The sequence below is a fragment of the Mytilus galloprovincialis genome, chromosome 2 (assembly GCF_965363235.1).
Source record: "Mytilus galloprovincialis chromosome 2, xbMytGall1.hap1.1, whole genome shotgun sequence".
Taxonomy (NCBI): Eukaryota; Metazoa; Mollusca; class Bivalvia; order Mytilida; family Mytilidae; genus Mytilus; species Mytilus galloprovincialis.
Genome location: NC_134839.1, coordinates 68,034,195 through 68,056,114, shown reverse-complemented (window position 1 = coordinate 68,056,114; position 21,920 = coordinate 68,034,195). Strand labels below are relative to the sequence as shown.

Here is a 21,920-nt window from a genome sequence, read left to right as displayed (position 1 = left end):
AATATTGTTGAATTGTTTATTATATGTTTTCGTTAAATATAAAATTAAAGATAACTTGATTAAGTATTTATATACTGAAAAATTGCACTAAAATGAATGGCAGTATTACTACGACTGGTTTTCAATCTTTGTCATAGAAATCGTACAACTACCCGAGTTCGCTTTAGGCATTTTGAATTTACGAGAATTTTCCAAAACATGGTTTCTCAATGAAATAAACATAATAGTTCTTGAAAAACTGGTCATTATCGTGATACGTGGACTGCCCGTAGGACAGTGGTATTGACTGCGACAGCAATAATGATCTCGCCTTTGGCTCAGTCATTATCACTATCTTAGTCGATACCACTGTCCTGTGGGCAGTCCATATATCACGATAATGACCAGTTTTTCAAGAACTATTATATAAATATTCAATATATAAACACCAAGTTTCAAAATTAATTACATGACATATCAACAGTGACATGAGATGACAACACCAGTGGTACAAAATGTATGACATGAGATATCAACAGTGGCATGGCATGACAACAACAGTGGTACAAATTAACAAAATGTATGACGTGACATATCAACAGTGGCATGACATGACAAGAACTGTAGTACATTAATGACATGGCAACAACAGTGGTACAAATTGTATGACATGACATGACAACAACAGTAGTACAAACATGACATTACAATGATAGAAGTATGAATTGTATGACATGACATTTCAACAGTGGCATGACATGACAACAACAGTAGTACAAAATGTATGATGTCATGACATACCAACAGTGACATGACATGACAGCAACAGTAGTACTAAATGTATGCCATGACATATCAACAGTGACATGACAACATCAGTATTACTAAATGTATGAAATGACATATCAACAGTGACATGACAACATCAGTGGTACAAATTAACAAAATGTATGACATGACATATCAACAGTGGCATGACATGACAACAACAGTAGAACGAACATGACATGACAACAACAGTGGTACAAAATGTATGACATGATATATCAACCGTGGCATGACATGACAACAACAGTAGAACAAACATGACATGACAACAACAGTGGTACAAAATTGACATGACATATCAACAGTGGCATGACATGACAACAACAGTAGAACATGTAATAAAAATAATAATAATAAATTCTTTATTTAAAGAGGGTAACTCAATTAGAACTAGTCTAATTTTCATTGAGGCCCTCACACAAAATACATGCATACAGTTAACATTCATACATTTATACATTAAAATACAATATATATTACTAATACACAATTCAATCATTCAAATATACAAATGGTAATAAATGGCAATATTTGATATAGTCTTGTTAAAGGAAAACAAATTATTTGACTTGCATATAATTTTCAAGAAAATGATTATAACTGTGTTTCTTGAATAATTCCACATTACAACATTTTTTATTTCGAGTGGTAAATTATTCCATACTTTGGTTGCAGAATAGTGAAAAGATTTTTTTATAAAAATGTGTATTTGGTCTTGGAACAAAAAGATCATTATTAGAGACAGAATGTAAGTTATGGCGTTGCACATCATCAATATTTAGCATTGCTAAGTAATCAGGTGTTAGTCCATTTACAATTTTATACATTAGAATTGATTGTTGGTATTTTATTCTTTTGATAAAAGATAGCCATTTTAAAGATGAAAACTTGAAATAAGATGGAATAGAAATATCGCATTCCAGTATAATTCTTGCTACTCTTTTTTGAAGTTTTACGATTCTATCTGAATCTTTTTGTAATAAATTTCCCAAAACTGAACTACAATAGTCTATATATGGTAGAATATATGCATTATAAAATTCTACATTTTACGAAAAAACGAACATGACATGAACAAAATAGTGGTACAAATTGTATGACATGACATATCAACAGTGGCATGTCATGACAACAACATTGGTACATCATATATGGTGACCAATATTAACAGTGGCATGACATATTATTAATGACCGCAAAAACATTTTTTGTCGTATATTGGTATGACGTTGGCATCATCGTCGTCAGCGTCTTCTTCGTCCGAAGACATTTGGTTTTCGCACTATAACTTTAGTATAAGTGAATAGAAATCAATGAAATTTAAACACAAGGTTTATGACCACAAAAGGAAGGTTGGTATTGATTTTGGGAGTTTTGGTCCCAACATTTTAGGAATTAAGAGCCAAAAAGGGCCCAAATAAGCATTTTCTTGGTTTTCGCACTATAACTTTAGTTTAAGTAAATAGAAATCAATGAAATTTCAACACAAGGTTTATTCAAAAATTGAATTCTTGGGCTTCTTTGATATGCTGAATCTAATCATGTATTTAGATTTTGGATATTGGACCATAATAGGTAAATGTCCAATTTAAATTTGTTAAGTTTTTAAGTTTAAGTTCTTAGACCACATTCATTATGTGTCAATTTCTATTTAATCACGATCCAATTTTAGAGCTGTATCAAGCTTGAATGTTGTGTCCATACTTGCCCCAATGTTCAGGGTTCGACCTCTGCGGTCGTATAAAGCTGCGCCCTGTGGAGCATTTGGTATACAATGGTATGCCATTTAATGATAACAACAATGTCATGCCATAAACATGTAACAACAATGATGTGACATATAATTAGTTTTTATGAATAAAAGAACAAATGAAGTTTGATTCAGGGAAACCTCAATCAAAGACACTAAAAACATTAAGCCATCTGGAGGTCTATAATAATAGCCAAATTGCTCAGTTCATCTATATAGTATGTCAAGCTCTAAATCACAATAAGATTAAAAAAAATGTTTTGAATAATTTAACAAAATTTTCTGTTATGTCAACAATACTACATGTACTAGAAATAATAATTCCTTAAGATTTCGGTCAATTAAATTTAACATTTTCTTTTAAAGGAGCAATATATATATGCTATCAAGTTTATAGATTTTTTGTCTACGGCTGTCAGCTGATTATGTTCCAATCAATGTGGCTGTCAGCTGATTTGATGTTCCAACCAATGTTGCTAGCATTAGAAAGAAACGAAGTAGTTGGAAGGTTCATGATCACCGTTAATTCATAATTTTAGCCCTGAAATTTTTTAATTGTGACAATATTGTGAAAATTTCTTGAAATTATATGTTAATATGCCCAATTTTTTCAGTTGAAAAAGATTTTCAACAATTGATTCATTAGTGATGTATTTGTGATGTCATATATATATGAGAATTGTGTTTAAACAATTGAATTTTTACAAAATTTGGCCATATTTGTGACAGTCTTTTAAAAGATTAACTGTGGTGTCATCCCTTGCTGCAGTATTCTTAGGTTACCATATTCAATACTTTTCAACCAAAATTAATACTTAAAAGTTAATGCATAATAAGCCATTTAGAAATATATACAGGTAAGATTTAAATTTTTTTCTAGTTTCAAATGAGTTTATTTTACAATTTCAGTCCTCCAGGAAGAACAGAGGCAGTGCAGGTGGCTACTTTTTAGCTGGAAGAAATATGAATTTCATATTGGTAATTTGGTAACTATAGTTAAAAAAAAAGATATACCTTGAACAACAGGACCAACTTCGGAAACATTTCTGTATTTCGTTTTTTTTGTAAATACTAGATTCTGTAGTTAAAATGCTTGAATTTCAAAAATAATTCACACAGACTTCATCCCCTTTCATAGGTAACACCTGCCTAGGTTAAAAATGTACTAAACTCCAAAAATGGTCAGCACAACAAGTTCTATCATACCTGAATACTTAGAATGGTCAGCACAACAAGTTCTATCATACCTGAATACTTAGAATGGTCAGCACAACAAGTTCTATCATACCTGAATACTTAGAATGGTCAGCACAACAAGTTCTATCATACCTGAATACTTAGAAATATATGTCTATCAGTTTGGTAGATGTTGCCCTTGAAATGTCATTTGAATATTTTAAGGGTTTTGTTTCATTTATTTTTCAATGTACATTTTTAGTACATGTATAATGTTATTATAACTGTATGTCAGTACAGACATTTTGAATCTTAAAGTGTGACATTTGGTCAAATGAGTTCTTAAAATTGAAATGTAGCTTTACATGCATGAAGGGACAAGCATGAAAAGTTTTGTTATTTCTTAAAGTTGAAATGAAGTTCACTAATAATCTGATTAATATACTGATGCTTATAAACAGGATCTGTATTTTAATTAGATTGCAAATTTACTAATGGCTTAAAGTATCCTATACAAGAATTTGTTGCTATATAAAAAGGTAGTAATACATAAATAGTGTAGGATTTAGTTATTTGAGTGGGATACTGTACATAACAGTAATAGTAACTACCTGTATAAATAAGAAAATTTGTGTCAATCAAATGAGTGTTACACTTTTTTTAAAGATGTTTTTTTTTAGTAATAAGTTTTATGTTTGACCTTCTGTCTTCACCTCATTAAGCATTTCTTTCATAGTTGTTGAGACAGAATCTCCTGCACTTTTGAAAATTATGTCAGTCAGTCTGTCAGTCTATTAATTTCATTTTCTGGAAGTTGTGGGTCTGAAATTAAAACATAAGGTGTACATGATCCACCCAGATGAGAAAACTTCTTAAACTTGGTAAGATTATTTGCCATCATGTGAAGTTTATTATTTTATAACAGCATTTTGGTTTGACCATTTTTATGGAAATTATGTGAGTTTGACTGGGGTCTGCAGTCTGTTGTCCTTCAGTTGTCCATCATTGTATGATAACTTTACAAATGTCGTCTCCTCTGAAACTACTGACCAAGTTAAACCAAACTTGTCCACAATCATCAATGGGGTATCTAGTTTAAAATTGTGTTCAATGACTTTACCTGCCAACCAAGATGGCCGACATGGCTAAATATGGAACATTAGAATAAAATGCAAGTTTTGTCGTATTATTTTGGAAACCATTATACAAACAGAAAATCTGACACTGATAGAAATATTCAGTTTGTTGATCTCTACAAAATGTTCATGTATGTCAAAACTATCATTTGACTTTTTATAGGAGTTATTGCCCCTGAATGACAAATTTGACTGTTTTTCATTCTTTGTTTTTACCTATTATCTTTAAAAAATCTAAAATAGATAGACAGAAACTTTAATCAAAGATGATCAGCAAGACAATCCATTCAAATAGAAAGTCTTCATTGTTTAAAGTGTTAGTCAATTCCTTATAGAGTTATTGCACTTTTATGAAGATTTTTACAAATTTTTTTCCATTGCTTTATATCTTAAATATTATAATAAATATATATAAACTTAGATAAACAAAATGATCAGCAAGATATATCTACAATAAAAACAATATGGAGAAAATTTTCCTACAACTTGGTTATTGAGTTATTGTCCTTTAAAGATGATTTTCACCATTTTGTTTTCTCATTGCCTTGTAAGATAAAAAATTTAATAGCTAACTGGACACTTTAAATCACAAAAATGATCAGCAAGGCTAAGATCTACTAAGAAGTAAAATTTTGCCTATATATTTAGTAAACTGTCACACTTTATAGAAGTGATTATCCTTAACCAAGGATTATTTTACTGTGTTTAATATTTTGAGCAGAGCAAAAATTAAAGAAGATGGAGAGAAAATTAACAGACTAAATAAATGATCAGGAAGATAAGGTTAATAAAACAGATATTTGTCATGAATTCATCTACAATATTGGGTCCTTTGTTAAATATGCAAATAGACCAAGGTGAGCAAAACTGGCTCTTTAGAGCTTCTAGATTGATCTTGCCTGACCCAAGGGCCAAGTAAGCTTTAGCTTTAGCACTTAGCAATTTAGCATGTGTTGTTGTCAGGTAACTTCTCCCAAACTACTGAGACAACTTTAACCAACCAAGGGCCAATCATTTGGGCATGTAGTTTTTTAAAAACAAATTGTCTGATGACCAAGCCTGTCAACTAGCATCAGACTCGGACTTTTCTTGAACTGAATTTTAATGTGCTTATTGTTAGTGTTTACTTTTCTACATTGGCTAGAAGTATAGGGGGAGGGTTGAGATCTCATAAACATGTTTAACCCTGCCGCATTTTTGCACCTGTCCCAAGTCAGGAGCCTCTGGCCTTTGTTAGTCTTGTATTATTTTTAATTTTAGTTTCTTGTGTACAATTTGGAGTTGAGTATGGTGTTCATTATCACTGAACTAGTATATATATTTGTTTAGGGGCCAGCTGAAGGACTTCTCCGCCTGCGGGAATTTCTCGCTGCATTGAAGACCTGTTGGTGACCTTCTGCTGTTGTCTGTTCTATGGTCGGGTTGTTGTCTCTTTGACACATTCCCCATTTCCATTCTCAATTTTAGCATGACCAATATGGTAAAAACCAGTACATATGGGTAATATGCCAGAGAAAATCTGACGAGGAAGAATTGTTTATAATATTGAGATAATATTCTATAATCTTGAAAATAAATTAGATAAAGAAAAAGTTTGAAATAGTAAAAATGATCAGTAAGACAAGATGTACAAATAACTCAACATTGTTGAAATAGTCAGACTACTCGTTATTTGGAGATATTGAACTTAAAACGACGAATTTTACCATTTTTATGCCCCTGCTATTTCTATTATTAGCTCACCTGGCCTAAAAGGCCAAGTGAGCTTTTCTCATCACTAGGCGTTAGTCGTCCATTGTCGTCGTCGTCCATCGTCGTTAACTTACAAAAATCTTCTCCTCTGAAACTACTTGGCCAAATTTAATCAAACTTAGCCACAATCATCATTGGGGTATCTAGTTTAAAAAATGTGTGGCGTGACCGGGGCAACCAACCAAGATGGCCACCATGGCTAAAAATAGAACATAGGGGTAAAATGTATAAAGCTGCGCCCTGCGGAGCATCTGGTTGGTTAATATCTTGAATATTATTATAGATAGAGATAAACTGTAAACAGCAATAATGATCAGCAAAGTAAGATCTACAAATAAGTCATCATGACCAAAATGGTCAGTTGACCTCTTCAGGAGTTATTGCCCTTTATAGTCATTTTTTACCAATTTTTCGTAAATTTTTGTAATCTTTTACAAAAATCTTCTCCTCTGATACTACTGTGCCAAATTTAACCATACTTGGCCACAATCATCATTGGGGTATCTATGTTAAAAAATGTGTGGCGTGACCTGCCCAACCAACCAAGATGGCCGCCATGGCTTAAAAAAAGAACATAGGGAGTAAAATGTAGATTTTGGCTTATAACTCTGAAACCAAAGTATTGAGAGCAAATCTGACATGGGGGTTAATTTGTTTATCAAGTCAAGATCTAGCTGCCCTGAAATTTTCAGACAAATTGAACAATCGGTTGTTGTGTTGCTGTCCCTGAATTGGCAATTTTAAGGAAATTTTGCAGTTTTTGGTTAATATCTTGAATATTATTATAGATAGAGATAAACTGTAAACAGTAATAATGATCAGCAAAGTAAGATCTACAGATAAGGGTGCAATCAACAGTTTTTTACGTGACGTCATTCTGTAACAGGGCATGTAATAGTGGACCCATCATGCAGAAGTCAGATATTCATAGTTATATAGATATCTATACATCAATGGAAAGATAATTCTATGAACTTTCTGATTAAATAAAAAAAAATCCAACATCTCTTGTTTAAACATGCAAATTGGTACAAGTTATCAGCTGGAAATTAGGCATTTTCCCCCTAAAAAAACTTAAAAACAGACCACCTTTGGACACACGGATCAGTAACCTGTGCATATATTTGAGATTTCTTATAATATGTATTTCGAAGAGCTTATCCGGCTGATTTAAGAAAATGTAGTTTCAGCCTACGTTCGCCTGCTCCGAAAGGAGCTATCTTACCTGACAAATCAAAGTGCTTTTTGCAACAGGTGAAAATCAGCTGTTTATGGAGTTGCCTCCCATATAGTAGGAAGTCACAAAAACATTTTTTTTTTTTTAAATCTTGACAAAAGTGGCATTTTAATTGAACTTCAATATATGTTTTTCACATTGAACATAAAAAACAATCAACTTTTTCATTTAGTGGTATATAAATAGCAGGGAATTCCATCAGTATGTAAATCTCACTGGGGAAATACCCCTAGTTTTTAGTACGAAACTGTTTATAGCACCCTTAAGCAAAACCTTGTATGCGATATATAAAAAATTCTCAGCTTTTCTGAATCTGTACACTATACCGATTAAAATGATGTCTTACTTTAAGGATTGTGACCACAAATAGTGAAACTACAGCTCTTTTTTTATGTCGCGCGGTAGAGGCATATTGGCCAGTGGCAAACAGTTTAACTGGCAAATTCCAAACATTTCCTGTATCACATTTTCATCAGTTTTACAAAGAAAATAAATCATAAAATAGGGTTTCTTTTAAATAAATAGAATAAAAACTATGAAATAGGCATGAATAAAGTTACTTTAAATAGATTTTGTTCCTAGTACTATATGAACTAAGTTATAGCTGAGTTGAGAAAATATTGAAATAGTGTTTTTCTTAGGAATGGCATGTGTACCTTTTTGACTATAAAAAGTACCAAATATATATTATAATGAATAAAACTTTATGTAACACTGATCAGGAGTAAAGGTCAAAGTAGAAAAAATCTACACTTTTCATATGCAACTTTTGGTTCCAAATATATGAGGGATTGAATAAAAATATCATGACGTCGCAAAAAATTAAAAAACTTCAATATTCGCACAGAGTCTGGTTTTCTTATATCTGGTTGCTATGTACAAATCTGTAATATTTGCATTAAATATACCAAACTGATGCTTTTAAATTAATGTATACATGCCGTACAATATTTTTCAGAATTATTTTACTCCATTCGCAAACACATGTCTATGCTAAAACATCACTAATATTTTGTATTTGTCCCTTAAGGGTGCAATCAACAGTTTTTTACGTGACGTCATTCTGTAACAGGGCATGTAATAGTGGACCCATCATGCAGAAGTCAGATATTCATAGTTATATAGATATCTATACATCAATGGAAAGATAATTCTATGAACTTTCTGATTAAATAAAAAAAAATCCAACATCTCTTGTTTAAACATGCAAATTGGTACAAGTTATCAGCTGGAAATTAGGCATTTTCCCCCTAAAAAAACTTAAAAACAGACCACCTTTGGACACACGGATCAGTAACCTGTGCATATATTTGAGATTTCTTATAATATGTATTTCGAAGAGCTTATCCGGCTGATTTAAGAAAATGTAGTTTCAGCCTACGTTCGCCTGCTCCGAAAGGAGCTATCTTACCTGACAAATCAAAGTGCTTTTTGCAACAGGTGAAAATCAGCTGTTTATGGAGTTGCCTCCCATATAGTAGGAAGTCACAAAAACATTTTTTTTTTTTTTAAATCTTGACAAAAGTGGCATTTTAATTGAACTTCAATATATGTTTTTCACATTGAACATAAAAAACAATCAACTTTTTCATTTAGTGGTATATAAATAGCAGGGAATTCCATCAGTATGTAAATCTCACTGGGGAAATACCCCTAGTTTTTAGTACGAAACTGTTTATAGCACCCTAAGTCAACACGACCAAAATGGTCAGTTGACCTCTTAAGGAGTTATTGCCCTTTATAGTCATTTTTTACCAATTTTTCGTAAATTTTTGTAATCTTTTACAAAAATCTTCTCCTCTGAAACTACTTGGCCAAATTTAATCAAACTTAGCCACAATCATCATTGGGGTATGTAGTTTAAAATATGTGTGGCGTGACCCGGGCAACCAACCAAGATGGCAGCCATGGCTAAAAATAAAACATGGGGGTAAAATGTAGATTTTGGCTTATAACTCTGAAACCAAAGAATTTAGAGCAAATCTGACATGAGGTTTATTAGTTTATCAAGTCAAGATCTAGCTGCCTTGAAATTTTCAGACAAATTGGACAATCGGTTTTTGAGTTGCTGTCCCTAAATTGGCAATTTTAAGGAAATTTTGCAGTTTTTATACGACCGCAAAAATTGAAAATTGAAAATTTTTTGGTCGTATATTGGTATCATGTTGGCGTCGTCGTCCGAATACTTTTAGTTTTCTCACTCTAACTTTAGTAAACGTGAATAGAAATCTATGAAATTTTAACACAAGGTTTATGACCACAAAAGGAAGGTTGGGATTGATTTTGGGAGTTTTGGTCCCAACATTTTAGGAATTAAGAGCCAAAAAGGGCCCAAATAAGCATTTTTTTTGGTTTTCGCACTATAACTTTAGTTTAAGTAAATAGAAATCTATGAAATTTTGACACAAGGTTTATGACCACAAAAGGAAGGTTGAGATTGATTTTGGAAGTTTTGGTTCCAACAGTTTTGGAATTAGGGGCCAAAAAAGGGCCCAAATAAGCATTATTCTTGGTTTTCACACAATAACTTTAGTATTAGTACATAGAAATATATGAAATTTAAACACAAGGTTTATGACCATAAAAGGAAGGTTGGGTTTGATTTTGGGAGTTTTGGTCCCTACAGTTTAGGAATAAGGGGCCCAAAGGGTCCAAAATTGAACTTTGTTTGATTTCATCAAAATTTGAATAATTGGGGTTCTTTGATATGCCGAATCTAACTGTTTATGTAGATTCTTAATTTTTGGTCCCGTTTTGAAATTGGTCTACATTAAAGTCCAAAGGGTCCAAAATTAAACTAAAAGTTTGATTTTTAACAAAAATTGAATTCTTGGGCTTTTTTTATATGCTGAATCTAAAAATGTACTTAGATTTTTGATTATGGGCTCAGTTTTCAAGTTGGTTCAATTCAGGATCCAAAATTATTATATTAAGTATTGTGCAATAGCAAGAAATTTATAATTGCACAGTATTCAGCAATAGCAAGAAATCTTCATTTGCACAGTATTGTGCAATAGCAAGAAATTTTCAATTGCACAGTATTGTGCAATAGCAAGAAATCTTCAGTTGCACAGTATTGTGCAATAGCAAATATTGAGTATTGCACAATAGCAAGAAATATCTAATTGCACAATATTGTGCAATAGCAAGAAATTTTCAATTGGAGTTATCTTTCTTTGTCCAGAATAGTAGTTGAATCAACTTAAATCATTGTTTTATACAATATACAATATACACTTTTACTACCAACTGATAAATTAAAGCAATCTTTACCATTCAGTGATAACAAGCACTTTATTTTACATTTTAATATTTTATGATGTATTTAAATTAGTAGTTATTGTTGCAAACTCCATTAGAAATTTGAATTGAGATCAGTTTTGGAAAAAAGGAAAGGGGGATGTGAAAAAAATGGGGGGGGGGGGGTTAAATATTTCTCATTTCAGATTTCATAATTAAAAAGAAAATTTCTTCAAACATTTTTTTGAGAGGATTAATATTCAACAGCATAGTGAATTGCTCAAAGGCAAAAAAAAATATTTTAAGTTCATTAGACCACATTCATTCTGTGTCAAAAACCTATGCTGTGTTAACTATTTAATCACAGTCCAAATTTAGAGCTGAATCCAGCTTGAATGTTGTTTCCATACTTGCCCCAACTGTTCAGGGTTCAACCTCTGCGGTCGTATAAAGCTGCGCCCTGCGGAGCATCTGGTTGGTTAATATCTTGAATATTATTATAGATAGAGATAAACTGTAAACAGCAATAATGATCAGCAAAGTAAGATCTACAAATAAGTCATCATGACCAAAATGGTCAGTTGACCTCTTCAGGAGTTATTGCCCTTTATAGTCATTTTTTACCAATTTTTCGTAAATTTTTGTAATCTTTTACAAAAATCTTCTCCTCTGATACTACTGTGCCAAATTTAACCATACTTGGCCACAATCATCATTGGGGTATCTATGTTAAAAAATGTGTGGCGTGACCTGCCCAACCAACCAAGATGGCCGCCATGGCTTAAAAAAAGAACATAGGGAGTAAAATGTAGATTTTGGCTTATAACTCTGAAACCGAAGCATTTAGAGAGGTTTAATTGTTCATCAAGTTAAGATCTATCTGACCTGAAATTTTCAGACGAATCAGACAACTGGTTGTTGGGTTGCTGCCCCTGAATTGGTAATTTTTAACGAAATTTTGCTGTTTTTGGTTATTATCTTGAATATTATTGTAGATAGAGATAAACTGTAAACAGCAATAATGTTCAGCAAAGTAAGATCTACAAATAAATCCACATGACAAAAATGGTCAGTTGACCTCTTAAGGAGTTACAGCCCTCTACAGTCAACTTTAAACAATTTTCATAAATTTTGTAAATTTTTGTAAATTTTTAACAAAATATTTTCTCCTGTAACTAATGGGCCAAGTTCATTAAAGATGAAGATAATTGTAAGTAGCAAGAATGTTCAGTAAAGTAAGATCTACAAACACATCACCATCACCAAAACACAATTTTGTCATTAATCCATCTGTGTCTTTTGTTGAATATGCACATAGACCAAGGTGAGCAACACAGGCTCTTAAGAGCCTCTAGTTATAGTTATTCCTGGTCTAAAAATATTTTTTTTCTTTTAACTTGGAGTAACTTAGTGTTAAGATACTGCTTTTCAGGAATTGTATCATTTCATTATGTTTCATTTAACTTATTTATTTTCAATGGAAACAAGGGTTGGGAATTCAGATGTATCTTTAGTGCATCCTTTTTTAGCTCACCTGGCGCGAAGTGAGCTTTTCTCATCACTTTGCATCCGTCGTCCGTCATCGTCGTCCTGCGTCATCTGTTAGCTTTTACAAAAATCTTCTCCTCTGAAACTACCAGACCAAATTTTACCAAACTTAGCCACAATCATCATTGGAGTATCTAGTTTAAAAGATGTGTCCAGGGACCCGGCCAACCAACCAAAATGACCGCCATGGCTAAAAATAGAACATGGGGTAAAATGTAGATTTTGGCTTATAACTCTGAAACCAAAGCATTTAGAGCAAATCTAACAGAGTTAAATTGTTCATCAGGTCAATTTCTATCTGCCCTGAAATTTTCAGATGAATCGGAAAATGGGTTGTTGGGTTGCTGCCCATGAATTGGTAATTTTAAGGAAATTTTGCCGCTTTTGGTTATTATTTTGAATACTATTATAGATAGAGATAAACTGTAAACAGCAATAATGTTCAGCAAAGTAAGATCTACAAAGAAGTCAACAGGATCAAAATGGTCAGTTGACCCTGTAAGGAGTTATTGCCCTTTATAGTCATTTTTTACCAATTTTTCGTAAATTTGTTAGTCTTTTACAAAAATCTTCTCCTCTAAAACTACTTGTCCAAATTTTACCAAACTTAGCCACAATCATTATTGGAGTATTTATATTAAAAAATGTGTCCGGTGACCCGGGCAACCAAGATGGCCGCCATGGCTAAAAATATAACATTGGGGTAAAATGTAGATTTTGGCTTATAACTCTGAAACCAAAGCATTTAGAGCAAATCTGACATGGGGGTTAATTTGTTTATCTAGTCAATATTCATCTGCCTGAAATTTTCCGAAGAATTGGACAATGGGTTGTTGGGTTGCTGCCCCACAATTGGTAATTTTTATAGAAATTTTGCTGTTTTTGGTTATTATCTTGAATATTAGTATAGATAGAGATAAACTGTCAACAGCAATAATGTTCAGCAAAGTAAAATCTACAAATAAGTCAACATGACCTAAATGGTCAGTTGACCCCCTCAAAGAGTTATTGCCCTTTATAGTCAATTTTTAACAATTTTCATTAATTTTATAAATTTTTGTAAAGGAGTAGGTTCAGTAAGACCCCTTTTTGGCCGCAAAATATAGCAGTAATTCAAAATTGTTTAAATGTATACCTTTAGTTATTTTTTGGAAGGTATAATGCCTCTGCTACAAAAATATGGGCTGTTTTTGGCATTACAATGCACATATATTGGATACTTGCATCATTAAGTCATGCTAAATTACTGAAATATTCACAATTTCAGGATTTTAGTTAAATTTGAGACGGTTTCTGTCTTAAATGAAAGTGGCCTGCATTCGTGTTCATTCTTGATATTGAAATGTAAGTTGTGTTTAATGATAATACATAACATATATAAAGGTCGAGGATGAACACGGATGCGGCCACTTTCATTTTTGACAAAACCCATCTAAAAAGTGCCATGTTTAGGCATGTTTGATAGATTTATCATATTTAAGCTTGAATTGGAGTGTTTTTAATGAGTGAATCAGTCAAAATCTTTCACGAAAAATAATTGAATCTATTGAAATAGACATTTTAGTGTTTGAAAAGTGTCCAAAATCTTTCGTCAGATGAACTTGAAATTTGAGGCCAAAACCGGCCCTTACCTGACCTACTCCTTTTTAGCTCACCTGGCCCAAAGGGCCAAGTGAGCTTTTCCCATCACTTGGCGTCCGTCGTCGTCGTCTGTCGTCGTTAACTTTTAAAAAATCTTCTCCTCTGAAACTACTGTGCCAAATTAAACCAAACTTGGCCACAATCATCATTGGGGTATCTAGTTTAAAAAATGTGTGGCGTGACCCGGCCAACCAACCAAGATGGCCGCCATGGCTAAAAATAGAACATAGGGGTAAAATGCAGTTTTTGGCTTATAACTCAAAACCCAAAGCATTTAGAGCAAATCTGACAGGGTAAAATTGTTTATCAGGTCAAGATCTTTCTGCCCTCAAATTTTCAGATGAATCCGACAACCCGTTGTTGGGTTGCTGCCCCTGAATTGGTAATTTTAGGGATTTTTTGCTGTTTTTGGTTATTATCTTGAATATTATTATAGATAGAGATAAACTGTACACAGCAATAATGTCCAGCAAAGTTAGATTTACAAATAAGTCAACACGACCAAAATGGTCAGTTGACCCCTTTAGGAGTTATTGCCCTTTATAGTCAAATTTTAGCCATTTTTTCGTAAATCTTAGTAATCTTTTACAAAAATCTTCTCCTCTGAAACTACTGGGCCAAATTAAACCCAAACTTGGCCACAATCATCATTGGGGTATCTAGTTTAAAAGATATGTGTCGTGACCAGCCCAACCAACCAAAATGGCCACCATGGCTAAAAATAGAACATAGGGGTAAAATGCAGTTTTTGGCTTATAACTCAAAAACCAAAGCATTTGGAGCAAATCTGACAGGTGTAAAATTGTTTATCAGGTCAAGATCTTTCTGCCCTCAAATTTTCAGATGAATCCGACAACCCTTTGTTGGGTTGCTGCCCCTGAATTGGTAATTTTAGGGAATTTTTGCTGTTTTTGGTTATTATCTTGAATATTATTATAGACAGAGATAAACTGTAAACAGCAATAATGTTCAGCAAAGTTAGATTTACAAATAAGTCAACATGACCAAAGTGGTCAGTTGACCCCTATAGGAGTTATTGACCTTTATAGTCAATTTTTAACCATTTTTCGTAAATCTTAGAAATCTTTTACAAAAATCTTCTCCTCTGAAACTACTGGGCCAAATTAATCCAAACTTGGCCACAATCATCTTTGGGGTATCTAATTGAAAAAAATGTGTCCGGTGACCCGGCCATCCAACCAAATTGGCTGCCACGGCTAAAAATAGAACATAGGGGTAAAATGCAGTTTTTGGCTTATAACTCAAAAGCCGAAGCATTTAGAGAAAATCTGACATGAGTTAAATTGTCTATCAGGTCAAGATCTATTTGCCCTGATATTTGCACATGGATCGGTTACTGCCCTGAGTTGGTAATTGTAAGGAAATTTTGCCGTTTTTTGTTATTATCTTGAATATTATTATAGATAGAGATAAACTGTAAACAGCAATAATGTTCAGCAAAACAAGATCTACAAATAAGTTTGCATGTCCAAAATAGTCAATTGACCCCTTAAGGAGTTATTGCCCTTTATAGTTAATTTTTAGCATTTTTCATAAATTTTTGTAAATTTTTAGAAAATATTTTCCACTGTAATTACTGGGCCAAGTTCATTATAGATTGAGATAATTGTAGCTACAAGAATGTTCAGTAAAGTAAGATCTACAAACACATCACCATCACCAAAACACAATTATGTCATGAATTTATCTGTGTCCATTGTTTAATATGCACATAGACCAAGGTGAGCGACACAGGCTCTTGAAAGCCTCTAGTTACAAAATATTTTCCTTTGTGTAACTAAAGGGCCAAGTTTATTATAGATAGAGAAAATTGTAGGTAGCAAGAATGTTCAGTAAAGTAAAATCTACAAACACATCACCATCACCAAAACACAATTTTGTCATAAATCCATCTGTGTCCTTTGTATAGTACATGTATGCACATTGACCAAGGTGAGTGACCCAGGCTCTTAAGAGCCTCTAGTTTAAAAGTTACCTTGAAATCAAAATAATATCATAAATGTAGGTTAAAGACGTCTGCATTACATGAACATTAGGATTATCAACATGCAGAACACTACAATAAGTGTTATTCATTTTGTTTATGTACCTTTGATAATTATGTAATGTCATGAATTTGTTTTTTTCCTGTCGTATATCATTATTGTCTTTATCCAGTATTTAGATCAAGTTATGTGTAACATCAAGAACACCCTAGATAGTACTGTAAATATGTTGGTTTTTTTTCGGTTATTAAAGTAGAGACATAAGGTTAAGGTGATTATCAAGTGAGATCACTGCCTTAGTCAGAACAAAGTTCTATATTTTGAGCTGAATCAATAAGGTTTACATGTCTGTCTGGCAGGTTTCATCAAACTTTGTCTTAATTATGGTTCATTGGTCATTCTGTCAGCAACACTTGAATTTGACCTCATTTTCATGGATCATTGATTATATTAAATATCTTTTATTCATTCATTTCATACCTTGATATTTACACTTAAGACTTTCAACAAAAGTTTTAACTATTTACATTTAATCCAAACAAGGATTTGGATATTATATATAAGACTATACAAATCCTTGAACCAAAAACAGTTGAGAACATATTCTCTTAATCATAAAGATATATGCATTGTCTCTTTGTGCCAATTGCATTGAATCCAATCCCCCCTTGATTATCTTTGTCTTGGGTTTCTAGGGTTCTTTTATTAATATCCTACACCAGAAGATAAGGAACATCCAGCATTCTTATACGATATTCTTAGTAATAAACTATTACAATGTATAGTCTGGTACTTGAGGCAATAGTCTTATTAGAAAAATTAGGTTAATGTCTGACCAGACTAGGTATATTATAAATTAACACAGAATTATTATAAAGAGAAAACTAGAGGCTCTTAAGAGCCTGTGTCGCTCACCTTGGTCTATGTGTAAATTAAACATAGGACACAGATCGATTCATGACAAAATTGTGCTTTGGTAATGGTGATGTGTTTGAAGTTCTTACTTTACTGAACGTTCTTGCTACTTACAATTATCTCTATCTATAATGAACTTTGCCCATTAGTAACCGTGGAAATTATTTTGTAAAAATTTACAAAAATTAACCATAAATTAATTAAAATTGTTAAAAATTGACTATAAAGGGCAATAACTCCCTTAAAGGGGTCAACTGACCATCTTGATCATGTTGACTTATTTGTATATCTTACTTTGCTGAATATTATTGCTGTTTACAGTTTATCTCTATCTATAATAGTATTCAAGATGATAACCAAAAATGGCAAAATTTCTTTAAAAATTACCAATTGGGGAGGGGGGGCAGCAATCTAACAACCAGATGTCCAATTCATCTGAAAATTTTAGAGCAGATAGATCTTGACCTAATAAACAAATTCACAACCTTTCAGATTTGCTCTAAATGCCGTGGTTTTTGAGTTATAAGCCAAAAACTGCATTTTACCCCTATGTTCTATGTTTAGCCATGGCAGCCATCTTGGGTGGTCGACCGGGTCACCGGACACAATTTTTAAACTAGATACTTTAATAATGATTGTGGCCAAGTTTGGTTTAATTTGGCCCAGTAGTTTCAGAGGAGAAGATTTTTGTAAACGTTAACTAAGATTTTACGAAAAATGGTTAAAAATTGACTATAAAGGGTAATAACTCCTAGAGGGGTCAACAGACCATTTTGGTCCTGTTGACTTATTTGTAGATCTTACTTTGCTCAACATTTTTGCTGTTTACAGTTCATCTCTATCTAAAATAATATTCAAGATAATAACCAAAAACAGCAAAATTTCCTTAAAATTACTAATTCAAGGGCAGCAACCTATCAACGGGTTGTCCGATTCATCTCAAAATTTCAGGGCAGATAAATCTTAACCTGATAAACAATTTTACCCAATGTCAGATTTGCTCTAAATGCTTTGGGTTTTGAGTTATAAGCCAAAAACTGCATTTTACCCCTATGTTCAATTTTTAGCCATGGCGGCCATCTTGGTTGGTTGGGCGGGTCACTGGACACAATTATTAAACTAAATACCCTAATAATGATTTTGGCCATGTTTGGTTAAATTTGGCCCAGCAATTTCAGAGGAGAAGATCTTTGTAAAAGTTAACGACGACGGACGACGATGGACGACGACAACGGACGCCAAGTGATGAGAAAAACAGTCAAACCATTATATAAAGATCACCTTATAGGGATAAAAAACTGAATTGATAATACATTGACCTTTAAATTGAGGACCTCAGGTTGAAAATGCAAAAAGATCTAATGTTATATGAGTGCCAATGATACAACTCTCAATCCAAGTCACAATTTGTATATGTTAATACCATTATAGGTCAAAGTAGGGCTTTCAACATGGAGCATTGGTTCACACCAAACAGCAAGCTATAAAGATCCTCAAAATTGATTAGTGTAAAACCAACAGTCTAATCTATAAGTAGTTTTACAGCAGTACAGGAAGAGGATGACCTGAGAAGATAGGTCTCCCTTAAACATGTTAAAATTGAGAAGAGTGACTATTACAGCAGGTTTGACTGTATATTTTTTTGTGCATTTTAGGTTGGATCATCATTGTTTGCTAGTAATATAGGAAGTATCCACTTTGTTGGCCTGGCAGGTTCCGGTGCTGCATCAGGTATCTCTGTTGGACTGTATGAAATAAATGTAAGTATGTGTTTGGGCATGGACATTAAATAGACTCATATCTTTAAAACACTTTATATTTTACTCTAATGACTGATCTGTGTTACTCCTCTTCTGCTAATATAATCTGTGAAACAGCACAATAAGGCTCCTGTCTTACAATTATTTCACCATTCATTAGTAAAAAATTGGTCTATAGATTTAATGTAAGGTGTTCATGTCAATCTGACAGAGACCAAATGACCTTGACCTCATTTCCATGCTTGATGTGAATAAAAGAGTAGATGTTCGGTATAAAATAATGAAACAGCAACCTAAATACACAAAAAAATGAAATAGAGCAACATGTACTCTTCAAAAATAAGTATTGAACAGACTATTATTTCAACTTGGAATTATTTTAAATTATGGAATTTGCTCAATTTCTTGTGCTAGAAATTTTTAATAAATTCCATGATTATTCTGTATTTTAATGAATTTAAAGTTTTGTGCAGTGCACAACACTTTCTATTACAAAAAAAGATAGCACATTCTCGACAGAAAAAAACCCAAAAAAACAAGTAAAATGTGATAGTTAGTTCTAATTTCAGGAAAAGTATATTGGATGATGTATTTAATTTGATATATGGTAATACATACATTTTTTAGGCCATGTATATTTTGCTGATATTGGGATACCTGTTTCTGCCAGTATATATTTCTTCAGGGGTAAGAATTGTTTTATTGCTTCTATTATATTCCTAAATTGATAATATATTAAGAAAGATTCACAAATATGTATTTCATTGTGTATTTCAATTGTTTTAAATATCTATTGGTAAAAGATCTTGGGATATTTTTTTTTTTTTTTTTTTGCGATTTGTATTACCCTTGTCTGTTCATACTTCTGTACATACCTTGCTAAATTAGTTCAAACAATTGTTAAGAAACTCCTATTCAATGCTTATTATTTGCTTCACTCAAATGTTATGAAACTCATACAAAATGCTCATTTCCACAAAACTTAGATTAAATTTGAATTTGGATGGCCTTACATTTACTGCTCTTCAGCTATATTCTTTTATAATGTTATATGCAAGGGGGCATCATCTGTGTCCCAGGGACACTTTCTCCATTTATTTGTCATTGACACTAAGCAGACCATCTCCAAAAAAAAAAGCAAATGCAAACAATTTATTTCAGATATGTTTCTTTTATGCAAAATATTAGACATTGCACAATTTTCAATGAGAGAATAGTATGTGAATGAAAACAACTATAAGGCACTGTACAGACTTCAACAATGAACAAAAACCATACCATTATGATATTTGAAAATTGTTACTTTGGTTCTCATTGAATAACTTAACATAGACACTCTACTCTCACACGGAACATTTCAATTGAACTTAAAAATGGAAATATGCTGTAATATTATTTCTTGGTTAAGTTCCTTGTAAAGAGTCATACATGTGCTATTTGTTAACACTCACACTAAAACATGAATTACTATGAAATAGCTTTTCAACTATCATGTATTTTAGGTGTTTACAATGCCAGAATACATGAAGATGAGATTTGGTGGAAAGAGAATTCAGATTTATCTGGCTATCTTGTCATTGTTTGTGTACATCTTCACCAAGATTTCAGTAAGTGGTTTTATCATCTTTAAACTCAACCGTTTTAGCTCACATTGACCATTAGAGCAAATCCAAAATGACTGAAACGAAAATATAGTTTCTAAAAAGTTTGTAAATAGCCTCTATAAATTTAAAGGATGTCAGTAAAAAGTGATGACAAATATGCTCTATCAAAATGATTCACACAGGCTTTGGTTCACCAAGTGTAGTTTAATTTAATAATATATACAAGTATAATAGAGAAACTATAGATTGTTAAAATCTATCAACAGGACAAGACCTACAAATAAGCCACCATGGCTGAAACAGTCAACTCCAAAATAGAGTTTTTGTACCACTTGTGAATGAGGATATTTACCCACTTTTGTGTTTATTGTGCACACTGTAGTAGTTAGTGAGAAACTATAAAGAACAAATTTACCAGCAAGGCAAGATGAATTATTAAGGCAACATGATTGAAATATTGTTAGTTTATTTTTTGCATGAGTTATTGCCCTTTAATGACAATTTTTAACCATTTTTTGTTTTTTTTTGCAAAAACTATAGAAGATGGAGAGAAAGTGTAACAAAGAAAATTATCAGCAGAACAAATGCAAGTCAGTCAACATACTTGAAAATGTTAGATGACTTTTTTTATGAGTTATTTCCCTTGAAGTATGATATTAACACATTTGTTTGCATTTTTGGTTGAAACTATTTCAAATATTCTCATTGCTATGTTTCAATATTTAAATAGGTGTGTGATACAGGCACCTTGGAGTCTAATTGTTAGTGGTTTAGATTTATTTGATTTTCTCCATGTATTATTTTATAGACAGACTTGCATGCTTCATCTTTAATTTATGTATAACTATTTTATAGCCAGAAATCTATGCTACATCAAAAATTGCTTCAATCATTTTAAAAAGTTATTTGTTTACTTGGATTCTATTTATTTTAATTAATCTACTGAAAAATGCGCATGCTTTCCTAGTAAATATCATTATATTAGTTTTACAATTATTTCATAGGCAGATCTGTATGCTGGGGCTATATTCATTGAACAGTCTCTAAAGTGGGATATATATGCATCTATAACATTGTTGTTAGCTATTGCAGCCATCTTCACTATTGCAGGTAACAGTTCAAAAATATCTTTTCTATTGATACCTAAAATACAGTATCAATTTTGCTAGGGTAACTAATAATGCAAGAGACAAACCATGAAAGAACTATGGAAAATACCAATAGATAATATTTAAAAAGTAAAATACCTTAGATCATGAGATGTTTGAATGATAATATAAAATAGAAATATGCTTTCATTTTAATGAAGAAAAAGGTGTCAACCAGCACTAAATATTAAATTACTATT

At 32.3% G+C, this 21,920-nt stretch overlaps 1 protein-coding gene across 1 annotated transcript in view; it reads left to right on the top strand.

The window, feature by feature from the left end:
* The window catches only part of LOC143064207 (sodium/glucose cotransporter 4-like), a 46,114-nt gene that overhangs the window by 1,204 nt on the left and 22,990 nt on the right, over nt 1-21,920 (top strand). Inside the window, exons 2-6 of the mRNA XM_076236859.1 lie at nt 3,467-3,535; nt 18,864-18,968; nt 19,596-19,655; nt 20,471-20,575; nt 21,577-21,682. Of these exons, the coding sequence (XP_076092974.1) occupies nt 3,467-3,535; nt 18,864-18,968; nt 19,596-19,655; nt 20,471-20,575; nt 21,577-21,682 (445 nt within the window). The remainder of the gene's footprint in view (nt 1-3,466; nt 3,536-18,863; nt 18,969-19,595; nt 19,656-20,470; nt 20,576-21,576; nt 21,683-21,920) is intronic.